This window comes from Marmota flaviventris, chromosome 2, assembly GCF_047511675.1.
Source record: "Marmota flaviventris isolate mMarFla1 chromosome 2, mMarFla1.hap1, whole genome shotgun sequence".
Lineage (NCBI taxonomy): Eukaryota > Metazoa > Chordata > Mammalia > Rodentia > Sciuridae > Marmota > Marmota flaviventris.
The window spans coordinates 2,139,945-2,153,111 of NC_092499.1; the positions used below are offsets into that span (position 1 = coordinate 2,139,945).

Genomic DNA, 13,167 nt, shown 5'->3' on the forward strand with positions numbered 1-13,167 from the left:
TCCTTGTTTGAGCAACATTTATTACAAAAACAGTTGGGATGGCAGTTCTGTGGGCCTGAGAGCTGGACGCCTCTCTCTGCCATCTTTGCAGTGGACAGCTGGCTGTGGGGAGGGGGCCCAGCCCCCTTCCAGCCCTGACCCAGAACCAGGTTGAGAGGCAGCCCCTGCCCAGGGGCTGAGCCTGGGCCGTGGGCCTCCTCTCAGAGCCTCCTTCTCATCTGCAGTAGGGGTGGGGTCCTGCCTGTCCTCCGAGGGTGGGTGAGGTGGCACGGGTCTGGGGACGGCTGGGCTGGTGCAGGGAAGTGGTAACCAGGGGTCCCCTGACCCTGAAGCTGCAGGAAACCCTGGAGACCCCTACCCATGGTCTCTGAGGCCTGGGGGATCCGTCCCCTAAGCAGTAGAAGAGAGTGAGCTGGGTGTCCAGGTAGGACTTGCCTCAGTGTATCCCCCCATTCAGGCCAGGGTCCCCACTGGGTCGAGGGAGGTGAGGCCCAACAGCTGGCAGTTGGATCCGTCCTCTGACAGACTCTCACAGTGGACCCCAACACAGAAAACGGCGGGGAGGTGACGCTGGGCGGGGCAGTGCGTCTCCCGTCTGGCCTCCAGTCAAGGTGGTCACTGTCCCTAGGTCCCCCTGCCAGGAGTCCTGGGTTTGCCAAGCAAGCTGGCAGGGCTGTCTCCTGGTCCTGGGGCCCGAGGACTGCCTGACGCTCTACCCTAACCCTCATCTACCCAGGGCTGTCCAGAGGGGACGTCCTGGCTGGCCACTGGCCAGACACCCAGGAGGCAGTGCCAGCAGGCCAGGAGCACGTGCCACAGGCGCATGAGGAGGACAAGGAGCCGGGCTCGGAGGTCCTCCAGGGGTGTGGCAATGGACTTGGCCCGGCCACAGCACAGGCCCAGAGCTGCCCCGAGCAGGACGCACACGGAGAGCCGCAGGAGCAGGGAGCTGCCACCCGGCAGGCGCTGGAGCAGGGATCTGCGGCGGGGCAGGCGCCGGCCCGACACTGTGGGCCGAGGCAGGGCGGGTCAGTTGTGGCCTGTGCCCTGACCCTCTCGGGTGAGGACTGGCCAGGGGCTTCCCCTTGGAGGGAAAGGGATGGAAGGAGACCCAGGTTGCCGGGCCACTGTCCTGTGCCCATCAGGATGGACATTTGGGAGGGTTGGGGGTGACTCCTAGAGTCCCTGTGGGATGGGGATCCCCACTCCTGCTCCCCAGCTGTGTGCACCAAGGACCCCAGTGTGGAGCCTCAGCTTTGGAGCAGACAGGGGAGATGGGGGCATGGGGACAAGATGTGGGGCCGGGACGTGCAGGAACTCCTTGTGGGTGGAGGCCCAGAGCGCTGGGCAGATGGGGCTGGGGCTTAGAACTCACCCTTGACGGTGGCCCTGGTGTCCCTGCTGGCGATGTCTAGGAGGGAGAGCACAGATCCCTCAGCCTGCAGGGCGCCCAGCCCTGCTTGTCTCTCCCCCACCCCAGCCCAAAGGACCAGCAGCCACCCAGCCCCAGACAGGGCCCACTCCTCAGGGCCCTGACCCTGCAAGCACAGTGGGATGGAGAACAGTCCTCGCCCATCAGCAGCTGCCCCACTGAGCACGACCCTGTGTCCATGTGACCTCTTGCCCAGGTTTTACTGGGGGTCCACTGGGAAAACAGAACAGGGACTGTTGCCCCTTCTGGTGGTCCAGGGTCCTGCCAGAGCTGTGTGGGCACTGCGGGCACCACCCTCTCCCAGACCCTGATGCTGGCCCACATGCCCTCTTACAATGAATGGCCGCCTCCAAGGGCTCTCGGAACCGTACGTGCCTGGAAATCCTCTGTGGGTCGGCCCCGCGAGGCCCTTGCTTGGGCTGGCCGCGTCTCAGGATGGAGCGGGGCTGCTTCCTGTCACTGTCCTGGCCAAGAGTGGGAAGCAGGCAGCAGTGAGCCCATTTCAGCAGAGTCCTCACTGTCCCCTGGGCTTTAGGCAGAGGGACAGGTGTGGAGACCCCAGAGCTGCCCCTGGCCCCCCACCCTGCCAGTTGCTCTCACATGGAACCCGGACAGTGCTGAGCAGGCAGGGCAGTAACCAGCAGGCCCCTGTCCAGCCCACACTCTGTGCCTCCCAGTCCGAGTGGGGCACAGCAATGTTTGCATGTTAATAAGAGGAATAACCCATCCTAAGGTGACCCCATGGTGACCGGCCACTGACGGAGGACTTTCCGCCCCAGGGTTGTGAGCCTGCCCTGAGTCCCACTGAGTTCCTGCAGGCTGTGTCGCGGGGCCCCAAAAACCAGGCATGGAAAGGCTGATGACCAGCGATCAGGCGGGGAGGGACGGGGGTACAGAGCTCTACCCTGCCCAGAACCCCCTCATACAGATGAGGGGCAGGGCCTGGACAGGGCTTGGGGACCCACCAGCAAGGCGCGGGGCACCTCCTCCCTGAGAGGAAATGCCAGCCCTGGCCCCTTCCTCCGCATTATCTCTGGCTGCTGTTCTGGCCCCAGTAGGGACTCGGGGGACATGGAACATGGGGATGGCGTGGGGAGGGGCCCTGGCTTAGGGGGCCAAGATAATAAGTTCCACCCAGCTCCACGGGGCTGGCTGTGGCCTTGCCTGGCCACTGGGGCCTCTCCCTCGAGGATCTCGGCCTCCCTTTCTGCGTCAGCATGTTCCCAGGCTGCTCCGGGGTGAGCAGGAAGGCAGCTGTGCACCCACGTGCCCACCCGGGGCTGCCGCCCACCTGCTCCGTTACCAGCTCATCTGCCCAGCCCCAGGTTGGAAGATGAGCTCCTGGCCTCTGTGGGCCCCAGTGTCTTTGTCTGTGCACAGGGACAAGAGGCTGTCTGCGGGCCATCCCCAGGTTCTCCCAGCTGGGCACCACCACCGCACACAGCCTGCTGCTCTGGGGTGAGGGAGGCTGCCCTTCAGGGCACTGGACCTGGCAGTGAGCTTAGAGCCTCCGTTAGGCCTCAGGGCCTGAGGTCTGGGTCCCTCCTGCTTGGACGTCCCCGATCCTGCTCTGTGGAGAACTCCCTTGCTGCCACCCCCTCCAGGTCCCATCCCTGTTCATCCTGGAGGACGCTTGGTGACAGCCTCAGGTGTCCTGTCTCACCTGCTCCCTCGCTCCAGCACTGGCCTTTCTGCGCTCCTCAGCTCTGTCACCTTCCGTGGCTCCCACGTCCCCTGCCTCCATCCGGCCCCCACCCTGCCAGTTGCTCTCACATGGAACCGGTCAGTGCTGAGCAGCAGGGCAGTAACCAGCTCCCTGCCGCTGACCTCCTCAGTCTGGCCATCTCCCACCCCCGTGCTGCTTCCGTGCCTGGGATCCTGGCCTGATGCTGTGTGCCCACCTGGTGCCTCCTCCCCAGACCAAGCCCTGCAAGGTGGCCTCCCTACCCCACCAGGCCCCAGAGTCCCCCTCCTGCTGTTCCTGGGGCAGAGGACACCTTCAGAGCAAGAGTGGGGACCCTGCCTTCCTCACTGCCCCCACCCCAGGGGACACAGTGTGTGCAGCGGGACGTCTCTGGCAGCCCGCCTCACCCTTTCCGCCCTGGGCACCTGTGAGCCCCACGTGGCCTCATTTCTTCTGGGCTGACGTCGGGGCCCTGGCCGGGGCTCGGGGTGCGAGGCTGGCACTGTGGTCTTCATTTACTGGAACATGGTCCTAGGACAGGAGATGGTTCACTGCATGAGCAGCGCTCCCCATTAAAGACAAAGGGATGAGGAGACGATTCCTGGGAAGCCAGGCTGGCTTCCAGCTCCGGCCGGCCTCCTGCCCAGCACAGACGAAGCCTGTGCCCTGTGTGCTCAGAACTGCTCCTGCAGGCAGTTCCTCTGCTGCTGCCTGGTCTCCATCACCCTCGTCTTTCTGGCTGTATAATACTCCTCAGGGCATAATACTGCCCTGATTTGCACCTACCCACCTGGCAGTGTGCCTTCTGTCATTGTCACTGTGTGTCTCTCTGCATTGCCTCTCTCAGCAGGGTGGCTCTGGCTCCCACGAAGGGTGGGAGCTTTGCAATGCCAGGGCTCAGCGGGCCCTGGGAAAGGCTCTTCCAGAGGGTCCTGCAGCTGTCCTGCTGTGCCCCTGAGCTCCTGAGCCCACCCCTGCACTGGCCAGGTTTGTCCCTGCTGCTGTCTGTCCCTCTACCCTCTGTCCTTCTGTCTTTGTCTCTGGTTCTTTGTCTCTAAGCACATCTCTCTCTCCTTGCCTCTCTGTCTCTGACCTGTCCCTCCCTGGGTCACGCTGCTCACTTCCTGGTACAGAGGCACCTCTTGTTCCACCAGTGTGTCCCCAGTTGCCAGGAGCTGTCAATGTCCCCTGTGCCTTGCTCAGGGTGGCTGCCCAGCACAGATTTCCTTCTTCCATAGCCTTGGCTGGGCCTTGACCTCTAAGGTCTCCTGTCCTGCTCCAGGTGCGGACGCCACTGGGCATCCCAGCAGGGGCAGCCGGACATCAGCCCTCCCAGGCCTGGGGCTGCTGAGCACACCTCCCTACCTTCTCAGGGGAAGTGAGGTCAGAGAGGGCAGGAGTGTCCCTGGCCACAGAGGCTGACACAGGGCTGCTGGGGGCTGGTCCTCCCGGCTCCTTCCCAGTTAGATGGGTGGCTTGGGGCCATCTGCCCTCCTCCACCCTGCCCAGGCTCTCCCAGAGCCCTGATGAGGGGCATTTGGTGGGCATTATTGCCCTCCGGGTGGTGGCAAAAATTTGAATTTCATGAGAAGCGTCCTGGTTTCTGTGGACCCTCCCGGGCCCTGTCCCTGAGGGCTGGGAACAGGCTGGGGGCTTCCCCTGTCCCCGGCTGCCTGGGGGGGTGAGGCTGGGCCGCCTGCAGCCTTCCTTCTGGGAGAGAGCTGGCTCCTGGAGCCCTGTCGGACCTGAGCGTGGGGTGAGCCGACACACCCTGACATCCACACCACAAGGCCCGCCAGGCTCGGTGACCTGACGGGGAGCGCTTTCTCCCAAGGTGGCGTCAGGTTTTACTGCAAACAGGGCTGAGCAAGGAGCCGGGTGCAGGAGCCAGCATGTCTACCCACGCTCAGGGAGGGCCTTCTGCTAAGAGGCTGTGCGGCCTCAGTGCCCAGGGCTGAGGCCATCGGAATTCAGGCCCACGTAGCCTCCAGGCCAGTGCTGTCACAGAGCACCAGGCTGTTCTCTTTGGGGACACTGCCTGGCAGGCAGCCTGGGCAGCATCTGCAGAGAGGGTGCTGGACCCAGTTCACACTAGGGAGGGCCTGGAACTGATGAAGCCCTGCCAGGTTGTCAGAGGCTGGGGTCAAGGGTGGGCAGGAACCTTGTCAGTCTCCTGGGCCCAGAAGGGGGAGCTATGGGCTCTTTGGCTTCTCCTGTGGCTGCACAGACTGGGCACCCCAACCCTGCAGCCAGCCTGCCCAGGTCATGCCCTGCACTGCCTTGGAGAGCAGGCTGGGTAGGCCAGGGCCACCCCAGGCAGGGCCACACCAGACTCAGCCCCTTGGCCGCATGGTCAGGAGATCTGTGGTGCGCTGTCCTTGGACAGGGCTCTTTGGGGGATTGCAGGACGACATGTGCGTGTGAGTATGTCTGTGTCATATGTGTGATTATGACAGTAGCCACACGTGGGAGAGCATGTGTGTCCCTGGGAGTGCCCACACGTATGTACATGTGAGTGAATGTGATGGTGTATGTTGATGTGGGAGAGCGTACACCTGCCAGGATTGAATGCACACTCACTTGTTCCTATCTGCAACTGTGTGTGCATGTCTGCACGGAAGTGATTGTGTGTGTCTTATTTGTGTGTGCATGTGTGTCTGTGCATGCAGATGTGACTGTGTGTGCCTGTGGGTGTGTCTGTGTGGTGTGTACACGTGGTGTGTAAGCACGTGATGAGTGTGTGCAGCGTGTTGTGCGGGTGCTGGGCTGTGACCTTGCTGGTTGGGGGTTGGGCTCTGGAGCTCCTCATGTGGCCACCTGTGACCTTGAGTGAGACTCAGCCTCCCTGGGCCTTGACCTGCTCCCTGGTTGATGCCAGCAGCCTCGGCAGCTGCGCCTGGACCCTGCCGGGTGTAGGTGGGCTGTGTCACAGCAGATCCCAGCTGGTGCATCTGCCCCGTCGTCCCTCCTGGGAGAGTGGATGCCAGGCACGGGGACAGCCCCTCCCCCATGGCCTGCGGCCCCTCTGGAGCTGTGCACTTCACCTGGCTGCCCTCGTCCCTGCTCCCAGGAGGCCACCCACCCCTGTACAGGCAGGTGCTGCCTGGGCCCAGACTTCCCCTCCAGGAGGGGAGGAAGCTTCCTCAGGAAGCAGGGCTTTTGGTGTCCCCAGGCCTGGCGGGGTTCTGGTCTCTGTGACCTTGGTCATGTGAGTGAGCTCCTGGGGGCTCATGTCCCCAAGTGACGCAGCAGAGAGGTGGCCCTGGTATGCACAGTAGCAGGGGAGGCCTGCTTGTCCCCGCCCCCCAGCAGAGGCCTTGGTGGCAGGGACAGGGTGTAACTCGAGTGTACTTGCTCTGGGGCTGGCTGGTGACAGATGGGTGATAAAGGGTAGAACATAGTTCCTGGGGCCTGGGCCTGGGGAGTGTCACCGCCATGCCACACTGCTGGGGAGGGTGCCTGTCTGACGGGTGCTGCCCCTCGCTCTGGGCCAAATGGGGCCCCAAAGACCCTCTGAGCATTCTTGGGGCTGGTCCAAGTGCCCCACCTCATCTTGAAGCTGTTGGGAGCTGGTGACAGCCCCATGCCACGTCTCTCCACCTGCCATCCCTCCTCTAAGCCCCGGCCCCTCCCCGGCCTCCAGGGCCTGTGGAGGAAGGAGCTCACTGGCTGCTCTGCTCCCTCCGTGCCGCCCGCCTACCCCCACAGCCTGTCACCTGCGTCTACATCCTTGCCCAGGGCGCTGGCCGGGCCCAGGTCCAGTGGCTAGCCTGTGCCGGCCCCAGTGCCCAGCCGGTGCTGCCAGCGGGCCCCTCCTCGGCTCTGACCACCGATGGACACCCTGTTTGGCACCCACAGCTGCTGCTCGTGTACCCCCACTCCGAAGTGGAGCCCGTGGGCATGCAGGACCCAGGCCCACAGTCCTGGAGGGCAGGTGCTCGGAGCCCGGTGAGTAGCGGCTTTCCAGCTATACCACCTCCAGAGCACTCTACGGGGCTGGGGACGGGCCAGGCTCCTTGGAGACCTCCTGGGAGAGTGAGGAGGCTCGTGAGCCACACACACACACACACACACACACACACACACACCCCACCTGGGCTCCTGCAGTGCTGCACCTGTCCCAGGGGAGCTGCCCACCTGCTGCGTCCCACACGCTGCTGATCATCAGAGCCTCGCCCGGTGGGAACCAGAGCTGTGAGGCCGCTCACAGGCGGGCGGAGAAGTTTCCATTACAGAAACACAGGCAGTGGCCTCAGCAGCCCTGAGGGCCTGGCTGCCCGGGGGGCCTCTGAGCAGTGGATTGTGGGAGGCTGTCACCCCGGGGCTTGGGGCCCCACTGTCCCAGTCACCTAAGCCGTTTGGCTAGAGGAGCTGAAGCTGCAGAGCCAAGCTGTGCCTTCTCCCCGCTGGGAAGAAACAGGAAGCAGGGACGCCCCACTGACCTTCTCTCTGTAGGTGGGGGGCCAAGCTGGGGTGCGGGGCACAGGGCTCCCAGAGGCAGGCAGAACCCGCAGGCAGCTCCCCAGACACACGCTTCCAACTTAAGCCGGAGGCAGAACTGGGGAGCCCCTGGCTGCTCTGTCCATGGCTGCGCTCACTCAGACACCTAATGGCCCTGGCTCGGGGGACAGGGAGCAGGGCTGGCCTGGAGCAGCTCCCACCATCCAGGGGAGCTGGAGCCTCTGTGTGGCTGAGAGGCCCTTATCCAGCTTCTGCCCCCAATGGGCTGGCTCCCGCCTCCCCAAGATGGCCGAGGCTCGGGCAGGGTGTATGTGAAGGGCACAGGCTGGGGGTGTGGGTGAAGGGCACAGCCTCGGGCGGGGTGTGGGTGAAGGGCACAGGCTGGGGGTGTGGGTGAAAGGCACAGGCTGGGGGTGTAGGTGAAAGGCACAGGCTGGGGGTGTGGGTGAAAGGCACAGGCTGGGGGTGTGGGTGAAGGGCACAGGCTGGGGCGGGGTGTGGGTGAAGGGCACAGGCTGGGGGTGTGGGTGAAGGGCACAGGCTGGGGCGGGGTGTGGGTGAAGGGCACAGGCTGGGGGTGTGGGTGAAGGGCACAGGCTGGGGGTGTGGGTGAAGGGCACAGGCTGGGGGTGTAGGTGAAACGCACAGCCTTGGGCCAGTCCTGGCGGCCCAGGAGTCTCAGAACACCAGGGGCTAGGATGTCCCTGAGTCCACTCTCCGGTTCCCCATGCAGATGGGGTTCAGAGGAGCTGGGTGTTTCTGGGGCCACCAGCCCTGGTTTTCCTGAACTGTCCCCTTTAGGGAGCCCCTCAGTCTTGGGTGGAAAGCAAGGGGAGGTGGCCTGCTAGCCCCTGCCTCTGACTGCTGTCCACCCTGCGGGTTCCTGGCCTGCACCATCGTCTGTTCCTGAGCAGGAAGCTGCGTCCGCCTGCTCCCGGAGCTGGCTCTCTCACCTGGCTCCCTCCGGGGTCCTCGTAGCTCAGAATCAGCCCTGCTCTGCAGGTGCCAGCAGTGTCCGCTGTGTCAGGGATGGCAGAGCCCCTCCTGCCCACTGAGGAGGGGGGCCAGGGGCAGCCCCGCAGGGCACACAGGTGAAGGGCCTGCTGCCTCCCTCTGGCTCTGGCCTGGAGGGGCCACCGGCTTATCCACAGGACCCAGTTGGTGCGAGCTGCGTCCCTGAGCCTGGCCCCTCTGCTCTGTTGTGGAGTCTGTCCAGCTCTCCAGGGCTGAGCTGCGGTCACCTCTCCCCTTTGGCAGGAATAGCAACAACCCGAGGATAGGCCTCTGGCCTCAGATTGGGTGGGAGGTGGCTGTTCCCCAGGCCCCTGGTGGACAGCAGGCCAGGCCTGCAGACAAGGCCAGGGGTCAGGGCCACTGTTCCCTCCCCCTTGGCCCAAATGTGTCCTCCCAGGCTAGCTCCAGAGCTGTGTAGCTTACAGAAAGCCCAGGGCTTGAATGAGTGGATCAGTGAGGGTCGTGTGGGCTGTAGGGAGCCCAGCCCTGACGAGGCCCTGCTGCAGGGCGGAGCCCTGGGCTCGGGAGGGGCCCCCTTGGGCCCATTTCCTCTGCCCCACATGGCCCCAAGCCCTGAGGTTTCAGGGGAAAAGGGCAAAGGACAAGTCCCAAGCTGAGGGTTTGGGGCATGCTGTCGGAGTCCCAGTAGTGCCTGGCAGGAGGAACAGCATCTGGGCCAGGGAGGCACAGTGGGAGTGAGGGGACCAGTGTCCAGGGTCTGCCCAGTGGGGCACACAGGGTTCTCCTTTATATCTGCTGCTTGTAGCTGCCCTGCTTGGCAGGTGTAATTGGCTCCTCATCTATATGAGGAAAGTGCAGCTCAGAGAGGCCAGGCAACCCACCTACTGTCACACAGCCAGGAGGAGGTGCTGGCTCAGGCTCAGTGGCTGCTGCTCAGTAGCCCCATCTGCAGGTGAGCATGGCATCCCCGGGGGAATTGGATCTGAGGGGGGCTTTGTGGGCTGCCACAGGCATGAGGTCGGCAAGTGGGCAGACCTCTGGGTGACTTATGGGGTTCAACTGTTTTGAGGGACAGTCGAAGGACAGTGGAGACACCTGTCTCATAATGTTCCCTGGAGGCATATCCTGCTTAGGTACAGCTATGGGATCCCTGAGCCTGGGTGTGCAGGATGGGAGGGGCAGGGTGAGGGGAGGGACGATGTCCAGGCCACCAGGGGCCACAATGGCCACAGACGCCTGGACGTACCACCCATGCCCATGCAGGGGTGCTGGGGGGGCACTCCCTGGCTAACCCTGGGGCAGGTGCAACTTCCCCTGTAAGGGCAGGTGGTCAGTTCCTTGCTCCCTGGGCCACACTGAACTCTGCCCTCAGACATGGGGATCTGGCATGTCTGTGTCCCAATAAAGCTTTATTCACAAAGACCAGGTGTCCAGCTGGCCCAGGATGACTTACTGACCCTTGTTCCAGGGAGACCGCCTAGGAGCCTAGGAGGGTGGGGGCAGAGGGAGTCCTATGCAGCAGGGACATGTAGGAGGACCAAGGTCTTGACGCCAACAAAGCCCAGATCCCGGCTCAGCTCTGACCCACCAAAGCCGGAGCTGTTCCCACTGGGCACAGAGGGGGGAGCTCTGGGCAGCTCCTTCCTGTCCTGTCCTTTGACCAGAGAAGGAAGGGCTGGCCCAGGCCTTGGAAGCTGCCTACTGCCTGCTCTCTCTGGAAAGGGAATGCCACCACTGTCCCGTGGCCATTTGCTCCGGGTGATTTATTATGCCCACAAAGGCCCAGCAGCTCTTGATGCCCTTGAGCCCTCTGGTCCCCGCCAGCCGTATCCCCAGCCCCATCTGATAAGGCTTGCCCTGTGCCCTCCACTGATGCCTGCTCGATCAGGACACCACCGGGCCTCCTCAGGGTGGGTCTGAGCTTCAGGGTGCACACAGACACTCAGAGATGCCCCTGTTCTGTGCCAGGGATGGGTGAGGGGCCAGGCCCTGCCATCTCAGGCCTGCCCACGGCCAGAGAAGGGTTCCCATGCCTGGGCGGCCACACCATCAAGGATGAGGAGCCCCAGATTTGGTCCTGACTCTGCCACTGTCCAGCCAGGTGACCCAAGCTGTCCCCTGTGCGGGGGGAATGACTGGAGTCCCAGCCTGTACCCCTCAGTGGAGGGGTTTCCTGTTCAAGTCTCCTGGGGGGCAGCAAGCCAGCCCCAGGGACAGAGCACACAGAGGTCTCCAGAGGACATGGAGGTCTCTGCAGAGCAGTGGACCCTCTGGTGTGAGGACAGGGATGGAGCTGGGGCTGGTAGATGGGGTCCTAGGGCCCCTGGGGCTGGAAGAGAAGGGAGAGGACTCTCACTGCCAGTCACCAGGCCCAAAGGGACAAGGGGCCAAAAGTCACCACCGGCCATGGCCACCTGGTCACAAGTGGGCCCACCAGCATACCTTGGTGGGTGGGAGGAGTGTAGCCTGAGGGTTGGGGTCCAGGAGAGAAGGAGGAGGAGGAAGTGGGACAGCGTAGGCTTTGGGTTGGAAGGCAGAGGCACCGTCCCAGCAGGCGGTGGGCCTGGGTTGGGACCCATGGCTCCATAGCCCTCTGTAGGGCAGGGGTGGGGAGCATCCACCCCAGAACTGGCCAAGGGAAGGATCTCAGATAGTGGGCAGTGAGTCCTCTGCCACTGGGCAGGCAAAGGATAAGGCTGCCTTGAGGACTCTCGGGGACAGTGCACGGTATGGGAGGGCACGCAGGACGGGGAGCATGTGTCTGCTGCTCTCCCTGCTGCCCCGTGGCTTGCCTGGCACACGGCCAGAGCTGTGGCACTTTTCTGGCTTTCAACTTCAGCTAAGGGTCCTGCTTGATCACCACTGGCCATGGGGTCAACTCCCTCAACTGTGGAGCGGGCAGCTCGTCATTCTGACTGAAGCAGGGACCTTTGACAGTTAGGGCTGTGTCTGGCCACCCCTGCAGAGCCAGCCCTTAAGGAGGCCAGGATGCCAGCAGCGCCTGGCCAGAGCGGGAGGCCCGACGTCCCGCTCAGCCCGGGCTAGCAGGAAGCACTGGACCCCGTTGGCACTAACAAAAGGGCCCCTTTCTCTCCTGCTGAATTATTCATGACCTCCAAGAGGCCGTAAATGTCCTCGGCTCTCTACAGGGGCCATAATTACAATGATAAATTTTATTTGTGAAGTCAGTGCCTCCCTCGAGCTGGCTGCCTGGGGGGCTGTACATAAGCCATAACCGAGACGCCCCGAAACCTGCCGCGACAGCTGTTTCTCCGGCTGGGCCTTGGGGGCCGCAGGAGCAGGCAGGGAATGCCAGGGCAGGGGTCTCCGTCTGTCCCCTGACCTGCAGAGGGGGCGGTGTGGGGTCCTTTTGGCTATAGGGGCAATCACAGGGTGGGTTCTGGGTCCAGCCTGGGGGACAGTGGACCTGGGCCCCGTGGCAGGTGCCCTTGCCCCCTGCCCTTGGTCCCTGGGCCTGAGGACCCACTGAGGGGGCCTGGCTTTGGCTGCTCCCAGCTTGCACACAGCACACACCCTGAGTTCTCACAGCAGAATTATCCCCTGTGCAGGGCTCAGGTATAGGCAGGGCCCAGGCGCCTTGGTGGGCAGAGCAGGGCCTGTTTGCGGGTGCCCAGTGGGCACCCCTGCATGCTCCTCTCTGCCCCACCAAGCCTGCGTTTTGGCCTCGGGGGCTGCAGAGGACGAGGGCTCTTAGAGGCAGGACCCTGCCCCTGGCCAGAGGAGGCTCCTGCTGAGCCTGATGAGGACCAGGGCAGGGGGTGTGGCCTTGCCCCGCCCCTGTGCACACGGCTGCTGGGCGCAGGTCAGGAGACTCATTAGGAAGAGCTGAGAGCCTGGTAGGGCCCCCTGCTGGCCTCTGACCTGGGCTGTGGATTCCAGATGAGCATAGTGACCCCTCTCCATCCATGCAGGTTGTAGAGGGATGGGGGACTTCACGTTGAGATGGCAGGCGGGGCAGGCAGGGGGGACAAGTGAGACTGGTCCTCCTCATTGCTATCATGACAGCGACTGGACAGCCCAGCCTGGGTGCCCTGTGGCCTTGCAGCCCAGGTGGTATGGCCTTGCCTGGGCATCTTGAGGCTCTGCACCCAGGTATGGCCTGCAGCTTCCCAGACCTTTCTACCCTCTGCCGGGAGCCTCCTGGGCTCTTGGCAGATAAGTCTCTGGACTTGATGGGAACCGCCCACTGGGAAGGAGAGGTGTCCAGATCTTCTGAGAGCTGTTGGAGCTAGGGCCTGAGTGGCCTCAGTGCATGGCCAGGAGCCACACCCCTGGGCCCAGCAGTACCCATGCACGACCTTGCACTGTTAGGGGCCAGACAGAGGAGCAGGGTCAGGACACGAGGTGAGAGAGGGATTCTGTAGATGGTCCACGGTGCTGACCCCCATGGGCTTTCTTTTCCAAGAAGCCATTTACCTGCAGCCCAGCCTGGTCTGGTGACAGGCCATGTCACATTCCTCAGCCAACTACCTGTTAACTGCAGGAAAAATGCAAGCCCCAAATAATGTCGATGGGAGGAACCCAAGTCACCCTGAAGCTGACCAGATCCTGAAACTCTGGGAGATAAGGGTACTTCCTCCTAACCATAAAGTCT

At 63.3% G+C, this 13,167-nt stretch overlaps 1 protein-coding gene and 1 long non-coding RNA gene across 15 annotated transcripts in view; one reads left to right on the plus strand and one right to left on the minus strand.

The window, feature by feature from the left end:
• C2H14orf180 (chromosome 2 C14orf180 homolog) lies at positions 1–8,620 on the minus strand. 8 transcript variants are annotated; one of them, XM_071607476.1, is made up of 5 exons: positions 8,531–8,620; positions 3,542–3,647; positions 1,767–1,896; positions 1,376–1,411; positions 1–1,007 (listed from the first exon to the last, which is right to left on the minus strand). In XM_071607476.1, the coding sequence occupies exons 2-5, from the start codon at positions 3,629–3,631 to the stop codon at positions 718–720; spliced, it is 546 nt and encodes a 181-aa protein (XP_071463577.1). In that variant the 5' UTR covers positions 3,632–3,647; positions 8,531–8,620; the 3' UTR covers positions 1–717. The 8 variants fall into 8 exon arrangements, with proteins under 8 accessions (XP_071463577.1, XP_071463574.1, XP_071463575.1 ...); XM_071607473.1 differs by having other exon boundaries at positions 3,524–3,647; XM_071607474.1 differs by lacking the exon at positions 8,531–8,620 and adding an exon at positions 7,559–8,140 and having other exon boundaries at positions 3,524–3,647.
• The window catches only part of LOC139704650 (uncharacterized), a 26,747-nt gene continuing 19,859 nt past the window's right edge, over positions 6,280–13,167 (plus strand). For 4 of the 7 annotated variants that reach the window (XR_011706488.1, XR_011706494.1, XR_011706492.1 and 1 more), the window contains exon 1: positions 6,280–7,064. This is a non-coding gene — a long non-coding RNA (uncharacterized lncRNA). Of the gene's footprint in view, positions 7,065–8,226; positions 9,505–13,167 lie in introns of those variants that run through there. The other 3 variants (XR_011706490.1, XR_011706491.1, XR_011706489.1) reach the window with 3 other exon arrangements.